At 38.4% G+C, this 23456-nt stretch overlaps 1 protein-coding gene across 3 annotated transcripts in view; it reads left to right on the plus strand.

Moving 5' to 3' along the window:
- The first annotated feature begins 2364 nt into the window (after positions 1–2364).
- Positions 2365–23456, plus strand: part of Prr16 (proline rich 16) — a 359549-nt gene continuing 338457 nt past the window's right edge. Inside the window, exon 1 of one of the 3 annotated variants that reach the window (XM_063230966.1) lies at positions 2365–2980. In XM_063230966.1, the coding sequence (XP_063087036.1) occupies positions 2864–2980 (117 nt within the window). In that variant the 5' untranslated portion in view covers positions 2365–2863. The remainder of the gene's footprint in view (positions 2981–23456) is intronic. The other 2 variants (XM_063230965.1, XR_010041170.1) reach the window with 2 other exon arrangements.

Consider the following 23456-nt stretch of genomic DNA (forward strand, 5'->3'; position numbering starts at 1 on the left):
AAAAATTTATTATTCATGTTATCATATATGACTTGGATTTTATAAGCAGAAATCAGTTGCTGTAAAGCAAAAAGCCTCAGTTCAGAGGTATTTTGTATTATGTATCTCATTCTTTCTTTCAGAATAGACAAGGGATAAGACGGTAGTGTATCAGTAAGAATCACTGTCAACCGAGAGAAAACATTTTAGGAACTTTTTTATGTGTTGTGATTTAAAAATTATGTCACGTTACAAGATTTTTTTCCTCTGAATGTTAAAACTTAATTCTTAGGGCTCAATAGCAATTGTAATCACACACACACACACACACACACACACACACACACGCACACACACACACCAAAGTACTGATAAGGGTTTTCAACTGAAAACAGCCACTAAATGATCTCCTATCTATAATTATCCAGTTCTTCCTGGATAATTAGAAAGTGGGGAGTAAAGGAAAGAAAATATTCTGAGTACAATCACCCCATTAAATAAGATTCTTCTTTATTTAGAAATGTTTTCTTGTCTAAATTTATGTTTTGAGTGTGTCATTTACAACTAGTAAATAAAAATATTCAGTCATCAGTAACTGTGTGAAGTGTTGCTTGTTTTGTAATCCTTATAATTTGACTCTAAACATTATACATACAGATAAAATGTAGTATAAGGTAAAGGAATGAAAGTTTTTTTTTTCCATGAGGGTAATAGAAAACAGAAAATACATTTGACTCGTATTATACCTTTTTAAATTCTTTCTCTTTTCCCCTGAATATTTTAATTCCTTATAAAGTTTTCTTTAGGAATAGTTTATGAAGACTTGGTTTAAGAAACACTTGATGAGTGGAAGATAGTGGCCACTGCAGTCACCTCTGCTGAGACACTCTGCTCCCTTGGCGTGGGTTTGGGGACAACCCACTCTTCTCCTTTAGCTGACTTGATATTGCACACCCGCGCTGATTGGATAACTGCCATCACACGTGAGCAAACCGTGACGCGGCTGTGGGAAGTGTTTCAGAGTAGCAGTGATTTTATTTAAGCCAAAATACTTTGATTGGTTAGTAAGTCAAGGATATCGTAAGGAAGCAGATTTTGTTTCTTTCTTTTGGTGTAATCGTTAGTATGAGTTTAAATTGAGACATTTTCTAATATTTAGAGGATTATTTTGTTGTTGGGAAGGACACAGTCATTTCTTTTCCTCTTCTCTTGTATCCTTCCTTAAAATCACTGAGTTTCCCAGACTTTCTTATTCCCTTGCTTGCTGCTGGAAGAGCAGCACTTTTTTCTTTTTCTTCGTGTTAGCTCCTGACATAACTGAACACTTAGCTTTCTTCAGATGTGAAACAAATTATTGATCAAAATTTCCAGTGTGTGTGTGATGGGGTTTGTGAGCCTGGTAGAATCAGTTTCACTGTTACTGTTTATAAAGCACCTGACAAGATTAAAGGCAGTTAAAGAAAACTCATTCTTTTTACTCCAGAAAACTGAAGCACATTATTTGGCATTTTGAAACACTCCTTTGGTTTTCTTCTCTCAATTGACTTGCTGAAAACTCTTTTTTTCCTCATCCTATTCTACATATACTTACCCACTTTCTACTTTTTTTTTCCTAATCTTTCAATGCATATTCCACTTTTGCATTTTTTGATACTAAATTTCATCGGTCCTCAGTTTTTATTCCTATTGCAAATACAATTTCCAGAATCCTGTCAAGTGAGTCGTTTAAGTAGCAGAGTGACTGATAGTTAGAAGCTTGAGTGACCAGAAAGAGGAGAGCCAAGATACTCCTCTGATGCAGAGGCCTGCTAGAGCTGTTTGGGGCATGAGAAACAAGAGACAGAGAGCCCTCGGAGGGCAGGACCAAAATGAAAAGCCTATTAAAAGTGTTCTGGAGGAGTGCTCCTCCTCCAGAAAACAGACGGCCAGCCAGGTCAGTAGCTAGAGCGGCTAGACACTGAGGGAATGAAAACTCTGGTTAATGAGACTGGTGGCCACCTACCGGGAAGGAGGTGCAGGATTCCTACTAACTCACCTCCCTCAGTCCTTCTGACAGAACGAAGTTATTTTCTATTTGTTTAGTAGCGCAACACTTGAAATAGAGGCAAAAGCGAGGCTAGAGCGCAGCTGGAGGCCCTCACTGAGCGTCCTCCGGGACTGGCCAGCCAGTGTCACCTCACTCCCCGCACACGCCAGCTAAGGGCTGGAGCAGGAGTCGCCACAGCCGAGCAGCGCAACCAGGGTGACTCAGACGGCCCAGGCGTCCCCCGGGGACTGGTGGTGGGAGGACTCAACCCTAAGGAAACTCCCTTAGCTTTAGGCAGCTGCGGTGGGGGCCTCTTGGGGATACCGGTTACACCTCGCATTGCAGGACCCCGGTACCCCGCCCCCCCTCCCCAGCCCCGCAGAAGCACGCAGCTCGCGGGTGGGTGGGTCTCGGGGGACCTTCGAGGTCTCAGGACGACCGTGGTCCTGGGTTAGGGTCCCTGTGGACCCGACTCTGACTCCCACTCCCCGCGCAGCGCTTTCTAGGTCATCAGGGTCTCGGGGCCGGGGAGTAGACTCAACCTCGCCGCACGGGAACAAGCACGGGCCGGGCCGAGCTTGTCGGGTCCCAGGCACCGTGACGGAGCGTCCCGGCCGGGCGGCGTGGCGCGTGGCCCCGGGCGGGCGCGGGCGCGCGTGTGCGTGTGCGGCGGCGCAGGCGCGCTCTCTCTTCCCGGTTGCAGCCCGCGCGCGGCTCCGGCTCGGAGTCGCGGGCGGCACCGTCGCTTCGCGGCCGGAGCGGGCCGGACCGGGCCGGGCCGGGCCGGGCCGCGCCAGGCCAAGGCGGCGCCCACGATGCGGGGGTCCGCGCGCGGCCGCCGGCGCTGACGCCCGGAGGATGTCCGCTTCGCCAGCCGCGCGCGGAGCCCCGGTGAAGGAGCAGATCAGGGCCATCGTGCAGGACCTGGAGCTGGTGCTGGGCGACCTGAAGGACGTGGCCCGGGAGCTTAAGGAGGTGAGCGGCGCGGGGAGCGAGGGTCCGGTCTGGCTCAGTCGCGCGCGGGCTGCGAACTCCGGGATCGCGGGGCGCGGGCGGCGGGAGTCGTCGCACTTTCCCTCTTCTTCCCTCCGTGAGCTACGAGCTATCAACTGGTGTCCCTGCCGCGCGTGGGGCGCGGGGCGGCGGGGCGGGGCCGAGACCCACCGGCAGGGGCAGGGCAGGGCAGGGCAGGCCGCCCCCGCCGCTTCCCGCGCCGTCCGGGTGTTCGGGCCCGCCCCGGCGCGCGTCTCGGTCCTGCTGTCGGAGGCCGCGGCCAGACCCGGGAGCGGGGCTCCGGTGCGAGCGTGAGCGAGTGTTCGACTGAGTGTGTGCGCGTGTGAGTGTGTGCGTGCGCGCGCGCTGGGGTCCTGCCCGCGACCTGGCTCAGGACTCGGGACTCTGGGGTTTCGGGTTTGCGCCTCGCCCCGGGACCCAGACTGCAGAAGCGGCTCCGGGGCTTGAGGAGGCGACAGGGTCTCGGAGCCTCCGCCTGGCTTGGGCGCGGGGCGGGGCGGGGTCGGGTCCGACCCGGTGCGGTCCGCACTGTCCGGGCGCGCGCGGCGCGCAGAGTGCGATCCAGAGTGCGAGTTCCGAGCCGGGCCGCGCGTGTGTGTGCAGCTCCGGGCCCGGGATCGGATCCGCGCCGGACTGAGCGCCGAAGCGCCCGCGGCGGCGTCCCCGGCCCAGAGGAGGCAGAGCCGGCGCGAAAGCTGCCTTGGTCCGGCCCCGCGGGAAGGCGCTGTCCGGTCCTCGCCGCGTTCCGGTGGCGCGGTGCGGGCGCTTTTCTCCGCAGCAGCGCGCGGGGCGGGTCGGAGCCAGCACCGAGGGGGCAGTGCGCACCGCTGGCCCGGGAGGGAGGCCAGGGCAGGTTCCGGACCTGCTGTCGTGCTGTCCTCCATGTGTCGGTCTCTCTTACACAGGGCGAATGACCAGCACGCCTGTGTGACCACTGCCCAAGGCTGTAGCGTCATTCTGTAGACTCTGGAGAGCACGCGATTACTAGGCTACTTTCTCCCTGTCTCAGCTTCCCGGGCACAAATGTAGTTCAGGGAGTCTTGAAGACCTTTAAGGGAAAAATAAATAGTTCATAAAGGAATACGAAAACATAGATAATGCGAAGTTTGATAAATAAGATCTGACAGCTCAACAGATAACGTCTTCATGTAATGTTCTGGAAGTTTTGATAGGTTGTCACAGCGTACATGGGTAAAAATCTCAGCATGAAATGAAATTTATGAATGATAAATGATACCATGTGATAACCACTGACTTGTGTAAGTCATTATCTGGGTGTGAATATGGCAGTGTGTCTACTATGACTGAATCTCAGGTCCTTGGCTATCTATAGCATATGCATGGGAGTTATTTTGAGAACAGAATTCTCACAAGGGTATGTGTAACCTGTGACAATTCACAGTTGTCCATTATTTACCTTTTTTGGACCACTGCACATGTGTCTAAACATGCCTTTCAAATAGTTACAAACAAAGGACTAACTGAAAACTTTGTGAATCCCAGTTTGTTGGTTTCTGTGCTTATGACTTGTAAATATTAATATAGCTCTTACTTTATCAATTGTCATATTTAATATTCTGACAGTTAATGTCATGATGTAAATAACAAAAAGTTATATTTAGTATTTTCATTTTATTGATCATGCAATGTTTCTTGGTCACGTTTTGATATATGTGGAGATGAGTTCTAACTAACTTGGAAAATAAAAATGAAAAATTAAAGAGATTATAACTGGATCATATGTCAGTCAAATAGTATTAGTTTTTCTTTGCATACTCTAATTATGCAATTTAAGGAAATTCTGTCTTTGATCTTTGCATAAATTGCATCCAAATATTGGCCATTTCATTGAGGCTATTTTAAAGTTCCTTTCTTTTGATGTTGGTCATCTGAATTCAGGTATTAAAGTAGAGTTGAGCATATTAAGAACTGTTTAAAGCACTTTAATATTTAGTCACAAAACTGTAGCCTGTTCATAAGAAGAATTGTTGTGATGAATGACATTTTAATGATTAGGTATTTAATCATAATTAATCAGTTATAATTGAATTGTATATTGGAAGAAGAAAAACAGGCTTTTAATTGAGTAAAACTTTAATTTTAGTTTTCATAAATGAGTTACTTTGTCTTCTATGCTATGGTGAAAAACACCTCAAACATAATTCATATATATCTTCAGCATCTACCATTTTTCAATTATTACATAATCTAAGCTTACTATATTACAGTTTTTGGTCCCAGTGAGATCAAAAATTCATTTTTGGATATATTAATTTAGTCTTTCAACATTAGTAATATAAAAAGGCATCCCTGCTTTTAGTGGCCAGTTTTCTTACTCAATACAATGTTTTACTTCCCCAAGCTTAGAGAATGAAAGCAGAGCTGAGGATAATAGTGTGCATTCATGTGTAAGTCTGTACTTGTCATGTACTTAGCAGTATGGTGTTCCTTTGGTCAAGAATGTAGAAAACCTAAAAAGACAATGTGATGTGAAATCTAAGAAACTTGCAACTTACTCAGTTTGGGTCATGGTTAATTACCATAAATGGATTAACACCATATACAAGTGATCACATATTCTAAGGTTATCATTATATATTGGATATATAAGCTTAAATATCATATGATTTCTTTCATATGAAAAATCTAAAACATAAAGATAAAGAGCAAAATAAAAGATGAAAAGAAACAGGAAGATGTGTCTTTTGCAAATAGGAAAGGAATTAAAGAGTTGGAGGGTGGTGGTGGCAATTGATTTGGAAAGAATTGAGATGTGTTTTGTGTATCCATTACTCACAATGAATGCAAACATGAACTAAAAGAAAAAATATGTAGCCAGAACTTAGGGTAAAGCAAGTTTTCCGAGTGATAATTGATTTTGAGTTACTATGTAATAATAATAGAAGGTATTTTTTAATGGAACTAGACTGAGGAAGTAGATTCTATATTGAAATTTTTATCATTGATGCAACATAACCTTTTTTAGAAGAAATATTAAAGATAGCTCAATAAATATGTCAAACCTACTAGGTCTGTATTTTGGCTATATTTAAATTTAAATACAGTTACTAATTTTGATTTGACAGAAGTAACCTAACCAACTACCATTATGTTTGGTACTAAGGGGCATACTTTTCAATAAAATTGTTGAAATGCAAAAAATGAAAGTAAGGGAAGGGACTCTAGAGACAGAGAGAAGGCGGAGGGATGGGAAGGGAACAGGAAAAAAAAGAATTCAAAATATGGCACCTGTACCTACCTAATCCCTCAGATGACTGTAAACATTACATACTGCAAACATGTGCTAATAAAAAAAATAAATATTTGGACTTCTGGAAAGGGCAAGTCCTTTGCAAAAATGGTGAGTCCAAAAAGGAAGACTGTAAATCTCTCAAAGGCAGATAAAATATGAAGAGTAGACAGGAAAAAGAAAAGGAACCAGTACCGAAATAGTGTTAATCCATTAGCTTTTTCTACACATTGAGGAAAAGAAACTAATAGTTGTAAAACTCTGGAGTTTTAGAGATATACTAATCTTAACTAGCACAGCAGGTGCTGGTAATCATTTTTCACTAAGAAATTGGAAAAAAACTATTACTTCTTTAAAATACATCTCAATTTAGCGTATGTGTAGAGTTTATCTGTTCTTTGTTGAACACTGGTAAACTGGTAGGCATCAAGTTTGGGTGTGAATGTGGAATACCTGTTAGTTGGAGAGAGATTAGTATCTAATAAACCAATTTTGTTTTTTAATCTGAAAACAATTAATACTGCTTTAGCTTGATTCTCTTTTAGCTTAAACTGTTTATAACTTTGAATTTTTCTTGCAGCATTTCACTTATGTTAAATCATAAGACTAACATAATGAGTAGCGCAGACTGACACACACGTGTCCACACACATGCACACACCTTTTTTGGGGGAGGCTTTCTGAGTACACACTGTTCTCATGGGGGAACCAGTTGAAATGCGTTGTTTTGTTAGTGAATTAGAATTACTCAGTGGTTGGACCCTATGAGTAGGCAGGTAAGCATTGTGCTTGTGAATTAAAAAGCACTGGTAATTTTTCTTACCATGTCGTAAAAAAAAAATAAGTTAAACATCCTTAGTTTTGAAAGATTTGACAATCCATAGAAAACAGTCTGGTTTGGGCTTGATGAAAACAGAAATGACAATTGCCTGCAAAACATTTTTGCTTTTAATGTTCCTTCTTTTCTTAACGATTTATCCACTTGAATTTCTGTAGTTTATTGCTCTGGGAAATCCTACAGAGCATTTTTGGTTAATGAGTCCATGCATGTAAAACTCATTAATTGAACAAATTACACAGAACAATCTCTAGAGTATTTGCCAAGTTCTAAAGTTGTGAATGAATGAAATTTACAGTTCATTTAATAGCAGGAATAGCTGTACTTTCACTACTCTACATAAACAGTCTACTTCTCTATACTAAGGTATATTTATCAAATGCAAAAATGCTTTACATTTTTGCTGTTTAAAGCATGATGAATTATTATATGCTTAGAAAATAGAGGTAACAAAAAAAAAGAAAAAAAAAACAGAGATAACCAATAATCCTTCCTCACTCTCTATTTTGGATGAATTAATCCATGGAACACAGAGATAATTAGCTGATAAAGAAACTCTAGCCGCCTTCAAATGTTAGATAGTATGCTTCAGGCGGTAGTGAAGAAAAGGGTAATAATACCAGTGTAATAGGTTGTATTGTTACCTGGATTATGTTTTTTTTTTTTTTTTCCCTTCCTAGCTGCTCTGAAGATCTCAAATATTTAAATGTAGGAAAAGAGATAGAAATGCTGGTTTGAGCTAAACATATTTGCCTAAAGAAAATAAGCTATAGAATGCTCTGTACAGTCAGCTTATGCAAAATTTCACGGGCATTTTTTGAGAATTAAGTGATAAAATTCCAGGATGTTTCTGATTCAGCTATAAGCGAAATGTGTATAACTAACATCAAGCTGCAAATGCAAGATTAATACACAACAAAGAGTACTGCTTTTTTAAAGAGCAAATTTCTTTTTTTTTTCTGATTTCAGAAGTAATCTAGCACATGAATATTATGGAAAGTCTGGGAAAATTTTAAAAAGGAGGAAAATAAAGTTATACTGTACCAGAAGTAGGTATGCTAAATATTTGGCTATGTTTCTTTTCAGGTTTTTGTATGTATATTTAGCATAGATGAAGATATAAAACATATGAATTATATGCAATGTATTTTCTAATTGTTGGATAAAATTTGCTCATGACTACTATAAACTAGTTGTTCATTACTTCACGCTTCCCTTAGTGCTGATTATTCTACTTATCTATAATTTTTTATGGTTATTGAATATCTCTGGAAAGAACAACTTTGGCAGTAAACACGGCTAACAGATTTTACTTTCTGCCAGATAGTCTTCTAAAGTGTATTTATTTATATTGTCATCCAGACCTCAAAATGGATGAGGAATGTACTGTTATTCCCTTTGGTAGGAATAAAAAATCTAGACCAGAGAGGTCAGGTAACTTATCCGACACTGCTTTGCTTATTAGTAGAGAAGAGAGGTTTCAACACCAGATATTTCAGAGTGAAAATGCTAGCATTTGTCTACATAAGATCTGTTCTCTTTTTTGTTTCTTTTTGTGTTTTACATTTTCTTAGAAATCCAGGATGTGAAAAATTTCAGAGTGTTTCCATAAATTTTTACTGCCAGAACAATATATGTGTGGACATTGTTTCCTAAATTCAGAGAGAAAGTAATAAAGCACTGGGGGTTTCTCTGTAGTTTATTATGTTTACAGTGATTGTTTTTGTGGGGGGAGCTTAATTTTAGGCACCCTTTAGAAATAAAATAACTGGTGTAGGTAATTGTTGATATCTAGAATTGTATATAGACATTTTCTTCCTTTCAGTGCTGGGCATTGAATCCAAAATCTTGTGGGTCCTAGAGAAATACACTACAATAGAGCTACATCCTCAGCCATTCCATTCCATTTCCTCCATTCCATTCCATTCCATTCCATTCCATTCCATTCCATTCCATTCCATTCCATTCCATTCCATTCCATCCCATCCCATTCCACTCCATTCCTCCACTTCTTTTGAGATGAGTGTTGCTAAGTTGCCCAGAGTGGGCTCAAACTTGCAGTCTGCTTACCCCAGTATCCAGGCATTTCAGATTATAGGCAGGTGCCACCATGCCCAGATTTGCAGGTATATTCAATGAATAAACATAATTTGGAATATATTTTTTCTTTCATAGTTGAATGAAATTGCCTCCAGAAGAAAGCTCTGTCACACTCTTTAGGGTTTGACAGTTGTTTTGCTTTCTTCTGTGATTGATGAATTAGAGAATCTTGTTGAATTCTTTACCAGGCATAAAATGATTAAATTAACTCCTTACATCGTATGGCTTTTGTAATTAGATTTTTATTAATGTCAGTTGTAAGCCACTTCCTTTCCCCTCTCACATTTAAGGAATACAGAAATTTGTCTTTTTCTAAAATTCTGGGGTTTTTTTGAGGGTAAGTTTAATAGAAATGTTTTCATTATCATGAAAGTGAGGGTGTTAGGAAAAAGTGCTGTATATTGAGGTTTCCAGTAGGAATCTAAACACCCAGTGCCTCAACTCTAATGGAGCCAGAAAGTAAACATTAACTTATATGAAAAAATAAAGACATGCCTAATTAATATCCAAATCAAAATACACTCATGAGCAGCCTGTTGCTTTGTATGGAATAAACTATTTTTCTGAAAACGAGAAGACACGAAGATTCTGAGAGAATTACCTCCCAGACTGCATTTTCAGGCAAGAAAAATGTGCTTCCAGAACAGAATCTGTTTTTATGATCTTTGCTTTTTCTCCTTATGCTTTGAAAATTCTGCTTTAGGTTGGTATTTAAGATAAATATTTGCCTATAGAATAATTGACCATCTCAAATTACATACCTCTGTTCAATGACTGTTATTATGATGTTTGATATACTATGTAAGATTTTCAGCTACAGATAACATGCCACACAAGTCCAAAAGGAGCAAATTTGATGATTTCTAAAATGTCCTCTGATGCTACATTTTGGTATGAAATTTGCACCATTTGTAATATCAAGTTGTATCACAAGATTTTAAATGCATGGTTATGAGACAGAAAAACACAAAGTTAGAAGTGTATTGGTCAAATAAATTGCCTTCTATTCAGTGGATTTTAACTTTTTCCTTTTGAAAGAATGATAGCAGTAGGGGATATTTCTTCTGGAACAAAAGCTTAACGCAAATGTAAGCCAGCTTTTGGGCATGGCTCAGATGAAGAGACAAAATGTGTTATTGATTGCCACTTTGTTTAAAAATTATTTGTGGGCCATTTTCGGACTGGGGATAGAGGGAACAAAGCCACAGCAGCCAGCAAGCCCAATCTGAGAACCAGCGCCATGTGCAGGTCCCCACTGGACTGGGAACAGACAGACCCCAGCCCCTTCCTTCACACAGGCTGCAAATAAGCACCAACACCCCACCTGTGCTCTCCACCCCTCCCTCACCATAAGTGAATGGCTGATCTTGAGAAATACAGGCTGTGATGGAGCTGTGGAGGTGAAATGTAACCAGAGCTGTGGTGCTCTGGCGTTTCACTAACATTTCAGGTCTAGGACCAGAGGACTGATCTTAGGTTCAGAGGATAGTGGTACGCAGTGTGGCATCTAGGGGATCTCCTTCTGAGGGTTGCAGCCATTGTTGATTCCCATAGTCTTGTTTCCACTGTTTTGTTGAGTTGTTTTGTTTCATTATGTCAAATCCAATAGTGGGAGCAGCTGTTTCAAAGATAGCAAGTTTTATTATGGCAATTTTGGATTTACTATTGGCTTGTTTTGAAGTACTTTATTACATTCATTGTCTTGCTTTTATTGTTTCTATTCTATTCTATTCTGTTGGATTTTTACTACCACTTGTGTAGGTATATCTTTGTTGTAGAATTGTTTTCCATATGCTGTAGGATGGTTAGCAATGTCCTCTGTTCTCTACCAACTAGTATCAATCATAAATGAATTTCTGGGTATTACTGTATATCACTGGCGTGTAGTGTTAGATCACTCCTGTTGAAAACCATTATCCTAGCTGTTCTGTCTTTTTCAGTGCTACTTAATATTCCTTTCTCTGGCCATCTGTTTTTCTTTGCACATCCATCAGGCATCGGGACCTTATTTTTCTTCCATGTCTTATGTCAGTTGTATTTTAAGAAACACCATTCCTTATCTGTTTTTTTTGTATACTCACCTTTTTTCTCTCACTAAACTTGTTTTAAAAATATACCTTTGAGCTGAGTAATCCCAGTACACTGGAGGCAGAGGCAGGAGGATCGACATAAATTCGAAGCCAGCCTGGGCTACATTATCGGGTTCTGTCCTAGATCCCCCATCTCCCAAACGAATGTACAGCGGAGGTTAAATAAAAAGAGACAAATTGTATGATTTTTAGGGCTCCAGGAGGGTCAAAACCCTTTAATTAAGCTTGAGTCTTTGAGGGTAAAGACAAAGGATTCTCTGGATCATTCCACTTATATTAGGACCAAGGACAAAGAGCAGAGAAACTGAGGAAAGTGCAGGCAGTGAGCAGGACCTCAGGAGTCACTTTAAAGATGTCTCCAAGTCATGAATCAAGTCAATTAGTAGAACTGTCTTATCACTAGGACATGGTAGAAGTGAGATTGTAGGGGTAATCTTTGCAGCTGCAGTGTCACCTTGTTAATTGGGGTTGGAGCCAGAGTGTCTGCAGCTGTGGCCTTACGTTGCCCTTTGAGGTATCTGGCCTCACGCCACTACAGGCCTCAGCCAGACCAGTGATTCATAGAGGTTCACTTACTATGAATCAGCTCCCATCGCCAGGCAAGGGGCCTCAGCCTAGGACAGACTCACAGATAAACATAGAAAGCCAATTAGTAAAATTTAAATCCTGCCAGAGCCGCTTCCTAGTGGTCTCCAACACTACATGGTGAGTTCAAGGCCAGTCCAGACTATACAGTGAAAGCCTGTCTGTTGGGAACATGCATATTTTAGGATTGGGATCAGAAAGGACACTTAGAAAGGACAGTAGGAAAGGCCAAGGCCGAGCTGCTTGTCTTCTTGCTACCATTACTATGTGAGTAAGGTCAGTGGCAACCTTGACTGGAAGGAAGGCTGATTGCTGTTCGTCAGGCATTGTACGTGTCTCTTGCCTCTTGCGTTTCTGGAGAGATAAGAGAGGTGATAATAGTGTTGGTGCTTTGTGGCATGGCCTGAAATACAGATGGAGCAGATGATGATACATGTGGTCGACATCTGTTAGTATGTCTGATGTAGCAGGTGCTCCTCTGTGTTTGCTCATCTGACCTGCTCTGTCACCTTTTGATGTCACGACAATTATTTTATATGTGAGAAAGCAGAGACAGAGAAGTGGACTATGGTGCAGAGTGAGAGAGGGGCTGAGTTTTATATTTCCATAACCAGCTAGCCCACCTCTGGCAGCAGTATAGTCACTGGTATTTTTTAGGCTTTAACTTCAGCATGATCCCTTTGTTCTCTTTATCTTCTACTCCTATACATAATCTTCTTCCTTTTTTTGCTCTTTCCCTTCCTTCCTCTTTGGCATTTTTCTCCTCTCTCCATTCTGCTTTTTCCTCTCCTTCATTGAAATGCCTCTGTGTTTTATTCACTCATTTAAAACTTTTCATGCATACTTTATGACCAGCACTGGGAAAATGAATGCAGATAAAATAGCTGAAAAATACACATGAACTCTGCCATTTTGGGACTCATATTTCAGTAGGGAGACAGCAACTAAATCATAATAAAGATTATATTTTGAGGGGTATTAGGACTATGAAAAAGGTATACAAAACAATAAACTGCTAAGTAGAGGATTTCAGATAGGCCGCTTTCTTTTATTGCACTGCCACCTGTGTAATACCTACCCGCTATTTCTAGTTTCATGGGTGACATTTTAAATAGCTGCAATCTAATCTTTCTGCCTTTCCCCCTCTGCCATATTATTTAAGACTACCTGCTTACATTTAGTACTTTGCTCTTTTCTGATCACTCTCTTGCTCAAAAGAGGACACGTTACTCCTGTTACTCAAAATGTCAGGTGGCACAGACAGACTTCACCAAATCACTACGGTTTAACTGCTCAAGTCTTGAGTAGATCTTGTGCTCGCCCTTTCCCTGCTGGCCACACAGTGCCAAGAGCACTTTGTCATGTCATAGTTGGAGATCTCAGGGTCCTGCTGGGGCTCGGTGCTCCTCAGTCACCACCGTGATGGCCGCAGCTCTGGGTGTCTTCCAGCTGCAGACTAGCCTCGAGGTCTGCACCAATTGCATCTACTTACTGTTGGCCACAAAGGTGTGTCTTTGAGGAACTTTGTCAGGTATTTTCACCACCAGGCAACATGCTAAGAAACTGATCGAGCTGCCGCATTAGCACCTTGGCACAGTCTTCATGAGGCCAGGAAGCAGGCAGCTGATGACAAGGAGAGTGGGAAGAATGCACCGATACTGTATTACACTTGGAAGAAAGTCCCAGTCAGTCAGTCGCTGTGGAACTCTACACAGTAGCCGAGGCAAAAAATAACCCCACCTGTGTGATTGCTTTGAGATGCATTGCCTGAATGAGCAGGTGAGATGCATCAAAGAATTGGCAAAACGTGACTCTTGGGAATCACGTTCTGGGAGACCGTGATGAGAGCCAGGCTTAGGCTTCCTTCTCCATAGCCATGGTGTCCTTGCTGTTCACCAGGGCAGTGCAGGCGTGTTGGAACTACCTTTATCTTCTCAGTAAGCATTACTGAAATACCCATTAAATTCTTTAGTTTGTGCCACTCAGTCAAATAAAAGAATTGGCCCTGTCCTTCCTGCCTTTAAAAATCAGTCATTCACATTTTGCCTCCAGAGTAACTTCCTCCTGTCACATCTTTTCTATTCAGCTGTATCTGTTTCTTATCTTCTGTGAATAGCACACAAACTATCCCAATTTCTTTTACCCAATCTCATTTCTGTACTCCTCACCATCTGTCTCACTGTCTCATGTTTGCTTGATAAGCGGAAGATAACAATTGTTTTTTGTGTATTTTCATTTTAAAATCGAGTGAGTTTCTCAGGTAAGTACCTGAGGTACAGCCATGTAACCTTCAGTGTAACATTTTAGTCTCATTCTTATTATCTGACCAAGAAGTTGAACTGGAGGATCCAAGTAATACGCATTTAAAAGTTGATCATTGGTGAACAATGAACGTCTGTTCTTTCTAATCTTCCTAAAGCAATCATTGTAAATCCTCCCCTATCTCTCTTGTACCATCATTTTTCTACCCTGCTAGATGATTCCTATCAGCATGCAGTTCGACAGATAATAATAAAACCCCTTTCTGATCCCAACTCTTCTGAGAGTTACCATTCCATTTCTTTAGTCTCCTTTACAAGCAACTTGAAAGAGTTAACTATAATTGCTGTCCTGTTTATATTTTTGTTCCTTCTTAAACCCACTCCAATCCGATCTACCTTTACCACTGTACAAAACTTAACTATTTAATTAAGTCTCAGTTCTAATATTGTGTAACCGGTTAGCATTTGACATTCTCCTTAAATAATGTTTCTTCATTTGGCTTGAGGAATTCCACGGTTTCTCACTGCACTGATTTTCCTGTTAGCTTCACTTATTCCTGTCCCAGAATGTCTAAATTTTTTGTGTGTTTAAAAAAAATTTTTCATGATACTTTTATTTAATTGCATGAGTAATCTGCACTGAGAGTCCAGGGTCCTTAGATTTCTGTGTCATATCAGATCTTGACCAACTCATTTGAAGTTGTATATGTGTAGCCACCCGTCTAACCCCCCCCCGCAATGGTGTCTGTCTGTGTGTCACTTTTACTTCACTGTGTCTAAAATCAGATCTTGATCTCTTTCCTCCTCCAAATGTAGGCTGCTGCAAGCTTGCCCATGTCGTCTGCAGGAATCTAGACCTTGCAGCCTTTGCCAGCTCCTCATTCTCTCACACATTACATCCAACTCTTCAGAAAGCCTGTATTGATCTACATTCAGAATCTTCCCAAAATCTGACCGTTTCTTAACCTCTCCGCTGGTAACACCCTGCTGTTATCAGTGAAGAGTCCCCTCTGTCACTTGGATTATTCAAGTGCTGTCCTATCATTCCCCTTCTCTTTTACTTTCTTAAGCTTTTTTTCAGCTCCACAGTCAGGGACAGGTGAGATCATGTTACTCTTTTCAGATCCCTGTAGTATTTTCTCATTTTACTCACAGTTACAATGCTTACAGTAGGCTGGGGAATGAACTGAGTGGTGCAGTGCCTGTTTGGCCAGCGTGAGGTCCTGAGTTCAATTCTTGGTATCAATGACTAAGTAAATAATAAATTAAAAATGCTTACACTGGTTACAAGGCCTTGCAACATTTTCCTCTCTTCCCTGTTACCCCTCTGACCTCTTTCTTTCTGGTTCTCCATGCTCCACCTGCAGGAGTTCTGTCATTCCATGAACAATTGCGTTGTACACATTTTTATTAATTCTGCTCTTGAGCTAACTCTTTCTCTTTGTTAAGTTTTGCTCATGTCACCACTCTGACCTGTTCTGGCAACTCCATATGCAGTTACATACTCTTGGTTTCTCTGGAACGCTTATCAGCTTTTGGTACACTGAAAAACTCCTTTCACATTGTTAATGCTGTTTCCCACTTAATTTCTATGCTGGCCCTGGAGGTTAGCGACGGTGCTTTGTTTACTTTTATGTCTAGAATGCTGAGAGCAGTGGCTGACATACAGTAGATGCTGCTTATACAAATTAATAATTAGATCTTTTCCAACTGTCAACTTATTCTCTCAACATTTTAAATGTTCAAAACTATCACCTTTTATTTTCTACTGTGTATACACAGTAGAAAATTGCAGAGATTGAACATATTGGCAATAATTATTAAATACATTAAATGTGGATTCTTTGTTGCAGCCTGTTACATATATGGTGGTTTATGTGTTCCCTGGAGGAAGCTCTTGTTTTCCCTGTTTTAATCTACTCCCCTGTTAAATCCATCCAATTCAAATCAACTCATGTTCTTATCCTTTGAAATGGTCAAAGAATGTTTCGGTAGACCCTAAGACACTGATTACTTACCATAGGTCAGACATAGTTCTGAGTTTAAAATAAAACTAGCTAGTCAAGTCTTCATCTTGTTACCCCCATCCTACGGTGATCCCTTCATCTCAAGTTCTCTGTTCCATGTGGAAATTCTGGAAATTTATGCCTATATAAGCTAAAACTTTGCCTGGAATTTTAGGGTTTCACTGTCAGTGTTTTGAGATCAACACAGAGGTGTCATTTTAAACAATTTGAAACACTTAGAATAATATCTTCTAAATCAGATAGAATTTTATTTTCCTCTAATAAAATATGTAACTAAAATTAAGAGAAAAATGTCCACTTTTTGCAGAATTCACTTTTTTCTTGAATATTGTGCATTCTAGCCATTAATTTTTATAAAATATAAATTTTATAGAAATGATCTTTACAAAGGGATATCAGATGCTGAATGAATATGTCTTTAACTCCCCTTTGTGGAGAAAATGAAGGATCTGGTGAGCTGATGTGTAAGATGCTGAGGAACCACGCGCAGTATTTCTTTGCTGCTTTTTCTTTTACATACTCCTTCTAGTGTTAAAAAGTGTGGGTGCTTACAGTTAACTGATTCAATATCTAAAATATGGGTATTAATGGAGAAACAATTTTCTTAACCTCTCATTCTTTTTCTTTTTTCTTTTTTTTTTTTTATTCACCTCATAGAGCATACAAGTGTTGTCAACTTACTGAACTTCCAAAGTTTTCAGTTTGTGTAAATGTTTTTAGTCTGTGAAGTTCAGGCAGGAAGACTATTGATGTCTGTCTTTGGACTATTCTATTTTTGCCAGCTTTTCATCAATTTTTATGACCAAAATTTTGTGTTTTGATGTGCTATATGAATACAAATACCTTCTTACATGCTAAGTATTTGAAAAGTAAAAAGCTCTACTTAATAAGTAGAAAGATGTCATGCAATATGAATAATAAAACATTTAATGACATCATTTTGCTTTAACACTCTGAAATGGCATTGAAATGCATTGATTTTTAAACTGCCTAAAGAAATAACCAAGCTATCTCTAGGAATAACAAGTCAAAAGAAAAATAATGTACTATTGTCATATAATAAGGTTACAAATAGTTGCTAACATGCACCAAAGAAAATATAATTTTAAATGTTAAAATTAGCTCAATTATTGTTATTCATTAAAAATCAGGAGCTATTGTTTCAATTTAATTAATGTCAACTGACTTATAATAATGTTAGAATATTTAACATCTGTATTTTGTTTTTGGTGCTGAGGATCAAACTCGTGACCTTGCGCTTACCAGGCAAGCTCTTGAGCCACTGAGCTAAATCCCCAGCCCCTTGTTTTTGTGTTTTGAGACAGGATCTTGTTCTGTAGTTCAGGCTATCCTGAACTCACTATGTAGCCCATGCTGGCCTCAGACGCATGACAGTCCTCTTGCCTCAGCCTCCAGAATGCTGAGATAACAGGTGTGTACCACCCCACCTGACCAGTGTCTATAGTTTTTAAGCCATTTTGCTTTTTAGTGTTTCATTGCTGATTATTAGGTGTTCAAAAAATAGAAAGAATGAATTATTTTCAGTAATTTTTGAGATATTTCCTTATGTATGTTTTCTCCCTGAAACTACATTATGTTATAATGATTCATGTATTTTAAAATTGAATTCAGATTTAACATTCACCCTGTTATCTTTTTCAGGAGATTTGTATTTGGTACTTCAAAAGCAGGCTACATTATGTACTCAGGGAAACTTACATTTTTAATATGCAGAGTAAGGCATTGCATGCTTGTCTGTGGTTGTTTCCTTAATTACAGGCAGTATGCACCAAAACACTTGAAAATTTAACATCTGCTTCCTAATGCCCATAATATTTAATAATTTCCATTACTCACCAATAGCCTCTTAGCTATTTTAATTCTGCAACTCATTGAATACAAGGTCAACCAATAACATTTCGAGCTTTTTTGTTTGTTTTTTGGTAGAAAAGGATAGTTTTGAGAAACTGTTTGGGAACATTTTTCATGTTTTTATTTTTGTCATTCTACCAAGATGTGAGGTTTAGTATTACCTAAGGATCTTAACTCCTGCAGTGCACAGCATAACTGTTTTGGATCTGAAATGTTCCTAGCCATATTGGATTTGAAATTTTGCTGGCTGGGCTGGGGATATGGCTCAGTGGCACAGCGCCTGCCTGGCAAGGGCACGGTCCTGAGTTTGGCTCCTGGTACCAAAAGTAAAAGAAAAGAAAGAACAAAATGTTCCTTACCATATTATATTCTTCCTGGTTTTTGATAATGTGCCTTTAAGAAGCAGTGACACTAGAGCAGAGTTGGAGAGAGAAAAAGAGAAACAGAGTGCACCACTGAAGGGAAAATGTGTTAACTAGATTGCTTCATCCCTAGGACACTGCGGTTGAAATACTGGGTGAATTTGAAGGCAGGCTATTATTTAGTAGGTTGATAGACTTGGTGGTTTTCTTTCATTGTTAGGAAAGCTAAATGAATTAAGTATTTTTAGGCAAAAACTTTAATTGCATATGCAATTAAAGGATACTCATGTTTCAGTCTATCCTTGTAGGATATATGAGAACTGATTTGGTTCATGTCTTCAGAGGTTCTCTAAAGCACATGTTTTAGGCTTCATAAACTTAGCATTAGTTTGAACTACCTTTTAATGATAAAGTACAAGGCAGACAAAACTTCAATGTAGTTTTTCATTTTCATTAATTTTCAAATTAAATGCAGCTGTTATACTAACATCTTAAAGTATATCATTACAGGTATTATATCCTTTGTTAGGTAGGAAAGGAATTAGTATCCATGTGTGTGTTATAAAGCTTTCCTGGAAGTCTTTAGAAGGGCTTTTGGTTTTTGAAAAGTAGAAATGAAAGTAATAATAAATCATATTAATATTTTTTTCTAAATTATAGAAATACCATTATGTTTATCATATAAGCTGAAGTTGATTTATTAAGACAGCGTAAAGTATAATTTAAAAATAAGATATTTCTTTGAATTTAAGAACAGCTTTGTAATAAAATTGAACTTCAGCTATAGTGTCGTAAAAAACAATTTGGTTAGTGCAAAAAAAAATTGTATCACTTAAGTGAGATTAAGTGAAAGATATTTCAGGTTTTTCCAGAGTTATTTGCTGTTTCAAAATTAAATGTGAAATGGTTTAATGATTGTTTTTCAAGAGAACCAAAAAATATTTAATTTGATTTAGTATCCAGACTGTCATTCAATTAGGAAATTATAAATTCTTTTTTTGGTATGATTGCCATACTTTTAACTGTATTTTAAAACAAAGTTTAGCATGAAGACAGAAATTACATGTACAGTTATATTAAATGTGAAATTGCCACATTTTAAAATTCCTGTTAGCCACTGGGCATCATCTTTATTATAATTCTTTGTTACAATTAGGACATAAGCTTTATGAGACTATTAGTTTTGTCTTTTATATCACTCTGTGAGCTCATTCCAATGCCTGTCATGTAGCAGTCTGGCAAAGAATATTTAATGAACATCTAAACACATAAAATTTAAGGAAAATTTTCTTGACAGGTGCAGATAGATAGTGTAAAGCCAGTCGGGACTCACATATCTGAAATCTGTAATTTCGGTCTTATATCATCTCCCTTTATGTTATTTTCATTGCTTGGAATTCAAGTATTGGACTGGTTAGGATGTGTTAGGGTGTGCTATGATAGTAAGTTAACCCTGAAATCTCAATTCTTCAGCTCAGCAAGTGTTTGTTTCCTCTACTACATTATGCTGTCTAAAGCTAGGCAGTAGGAGCTCTGCTCCACAGAACCATGTGGACCCAAGATTTTTTGATGCTGTCATCTCAGATGACGAGCAAGGCACAGGGAGTAAGAAGTTGGGGGACCAGGGGTGAGAATTCGTGTCCTCACTCCTGTGCTTCAATCTGCGAGAAACACAGATTGCCTGTGCATTCAGCACTTTAACCACAAAAGATATTGACAAGAAATAAAGTCTCCTAAACCCCAGGTGGGACTTGGTGAACCCACCAATATCTTGGCTCAGCTTTGCTATTTCTGGATTCTTGTTTTTCAAAGCAAGATTTATAGAATCATAGTTTCATTGCATAGGTTCTACACATACCACGTACATGGTGAAGATTTGCCAAAGTCAGTACTTTGGCATTATTTTCCAAACTTACTGGAATAAAGATTATGCTTTTTGTAGATCATATGTCAGAGAGAGCATTCTCAGAACACTTTGGCAAAACACTGGGTTTTTAAAAATTTATTTTAAAAACAAAACAAAAGCTAGAAATGATAAAGAATTTGAGAAAGAATGTAGGAAATTAACACTAGTTCTATGTTGCATATTGTTATCTTAGAAGTAGTTGTTCAAGTTACAAGATTTAGGTGTGAAAAAATGATCAAATAATCAAAATGGGAGTACAAACTTCTTTTTGATGAATTTACAGAGTTTAGTAGTAATCTATAACACTGTCTTTGATCATATAAGCTGAATAAATGTCAGAATAGGACATAAAATGAAGAAACTCACCTTTTGTGGAATTGGTAGCCTGTAGTAATTCATGGATATATCTGCTTTGATTGTGCTTGTCAGTGTAAATGTAAGTAAGAAAATGATATATCATTTACTTTTAAATGGGTGCACATTTTCAATGACTGAGGCATATATAACTAAGAATACTTGAAATAACATGGGAAATGAAATCCTAAATATAACCAATTCTTTTGAGTAATTTGTGCAAGCACAGTGCACTAAAACTTATTTGACTCAGTTCTAATTTAGACTTTGTTGGCACAGAAGTTTTTTATCCAGAGTAGATTGTAGGTAGTAACTTGGAATGGATTGCAGGTGCTCGTTTTGCCTTGGGGGTTTGTACTAGGACAGTGTGAAGCAGTACACAACTCAACAATAAGAAACAGTCTAGAGAGAATATGGAGGGTCAAGCAAATGAACAACTAACTATTTTTAATAGAGGAAAGTATCTCTATTCCTCAGTTATTCTAATTATTCAAATGCAGTTAAATTACCACTAACATATTCTGTTTTAAAAAGTGAGAAATTGTGTAAAACATTTTCATTGATTCTCAGGTTAAAAAACTGAAAATAAGAAAAAAGTATGCTTCATTCCCTAAGATTTACAAGCTTCAGAACATGGGATTTTTTTGGCTGTATCCTCTTTGCCATGAATATTAAATTTGTAGTCTTTTTTTTTTTTTTTTTTTTTTAAATCGGTACTGGGGGTCGAACTCATGGCTGTCTGCTTGCAAGGCAGGCGCTTATGCCACTGAGCTAAATCCCCAGCCTATGAATATTAAATTTGAAAACAATTGCAAATTGATCTCCTGAATTTTTAGAAGAGAATCTGTCATGTGAATTTTTATTTTTCTCAATACAATCACAAAATAATTAGCAAATTGGTTCTCAGACTTGAAAATACATTAAAATTACATACATGACATATATTTTCTATAATTTAAATCATTTTCATATAATTTAAATATAATTTTACAGTTTAAAACTATATATATATATATATATATATATATATATATATATATAAAGAGAGAGAGTTGATGGAAATTCATGTAGTTTTATGTGAGATGAGGTGTAAAAATATTTTCTTCCCTGAATTTCAGAGAAAAAAATCTTTATATTGATTGAAACAACATAGGTGATTCTGATTTGAATAGTTATTTCAGATGCATAATTATGTTAGTATTTTATGAGCAATGAAATGTCAGTTATTTTGTTAAGCAGGTACATTTTACAAGTTTTAGCCCTTTTAGAAAAGTTGATTTAAAAAGTATTTCTCCACTTATATAATTGAGCTTTTATAAACACTGATGTTTTTTTCATTCTTTCTTTTCCATAATTCCAGAAAAGGTAGTAAGATAAATATGAATTATATGCAGTTTCATACATTTTTATTGAAAAATTATAAAAGGGCCATACATATAGTCAGGTATACTTTGTGGCACATGCGTGGGTGCATTTTTGGTAATGGCAGATGCCACCATTAGGCAGGCATTGACATGATTTTCTGCATGAGCATGCCATCTGCTGTCTGTATGTGTTATGGATCTGCTGGAGCTCTGTTCAGCGGCAGTGGTGATATATCATGCAAGCTGTAATGTAGTTCATTGTGACTGACTACTGAGCCTTGCAGATGTTGGTATAAATTATGTCTGGATTTTGTTTCTAATATTCTCCCCTGCCAGACTAAGAATAGCATGTGAATGTCTTGAAAGTGTGCAAAATGATAAGGGCCTGTGATTAATTTTCTTCGAAATCTGTTAGACTGACACTGAAAATGCATTATAAATAGTATACAGCAATTATTTTCTGTTGTTCCATACCAAATTAACTTAGATGCAACACTAAATCGACACATACTTTTATTTTTATTTCTATTCATTATAATTTTTAAATTGTTTCTTTTTCAAGGGATAACATAACTTTCTAGATAATAAAATTTCGATTACAAACTTTTTAGGAGTTTTTGATTAAACAGTGAATTTGGAATGACATAGTACCAGTATACATATTATCACAAAACTATAAATGGAGTTAAACTTTTTAGTTTAATTGCTATTTTTTTCCTACCTTGCTGATAGATGTGTAGTGCTGATATCTCATTGTCGTTTTACTTTGCATTTCTTACTTAGCAACTGTGTTGAAGATACTTTCATTTGTTTGTTATGTCTGTATTCCCTCTAGTTAAATGCCTGTTCATGACTTTTGTCCATTTTTGAGTTAGATTATTTATACTTCAGTGTTCAGTTTTGACAGTTCTTTATATATTGTTGATATTAGTCCCTTTTCAGTAATTTACTTTAAAAAATACATATGCAAGACACGTAGTATTCATTTTTTGAAGGGTAGATTTTGTAATGAATTTTTTTTATTTGCTTGAGTTTTAGTGATAGACTTTGCCAAATGTGTCACTGTTTTTTCTTGTATTATTTAACCAGTCTTTATAAATTGATAACATACACTTGTTTGTTGTTGTTTTTGTGTGGGGTTTTTTTTGTTTTTTTTTTGTTTTTTTTTTTTTGTTTTTTTTTTTGAGACAGGATCCTGCTGTGTAGCCAAGAATGATCCCAAACTCATGATCCTCCTGCCTAAGTTTTCCAAGTGCTGGGATTATAAGTGCAAGCCCCTGCACCTGGCACCACTTATTTAAGCTTTTTATTTTAACATAATTGCATATTCACATGCAGGTGTAAGAAATAGTACAGAGAAATCTCATTTAGGTTTTCAAAGCCACCCTCAAGGTAAAGCAAAACAAACAAACCAAAAAACCCGAGGCA

The sequence above is a fragment of the Cavia porcellus genome, unplaced genomic scaffold, assembly GCF_034190915.1.
Source record: "Cavia porcellus strain 051 isolate PalLab524CR breed Dunkin Hartley unplaced genomic scaffold, mCavPor4.1 scaffold_19, whole genome shotgun sequence".
In the NCBI taxonomy this organism is placed as follows: Eukaryota; Metazoa; Chordata; class Mammalia; order Rodentia; family Caviidae; genus Cavia; species Cavia porcellus.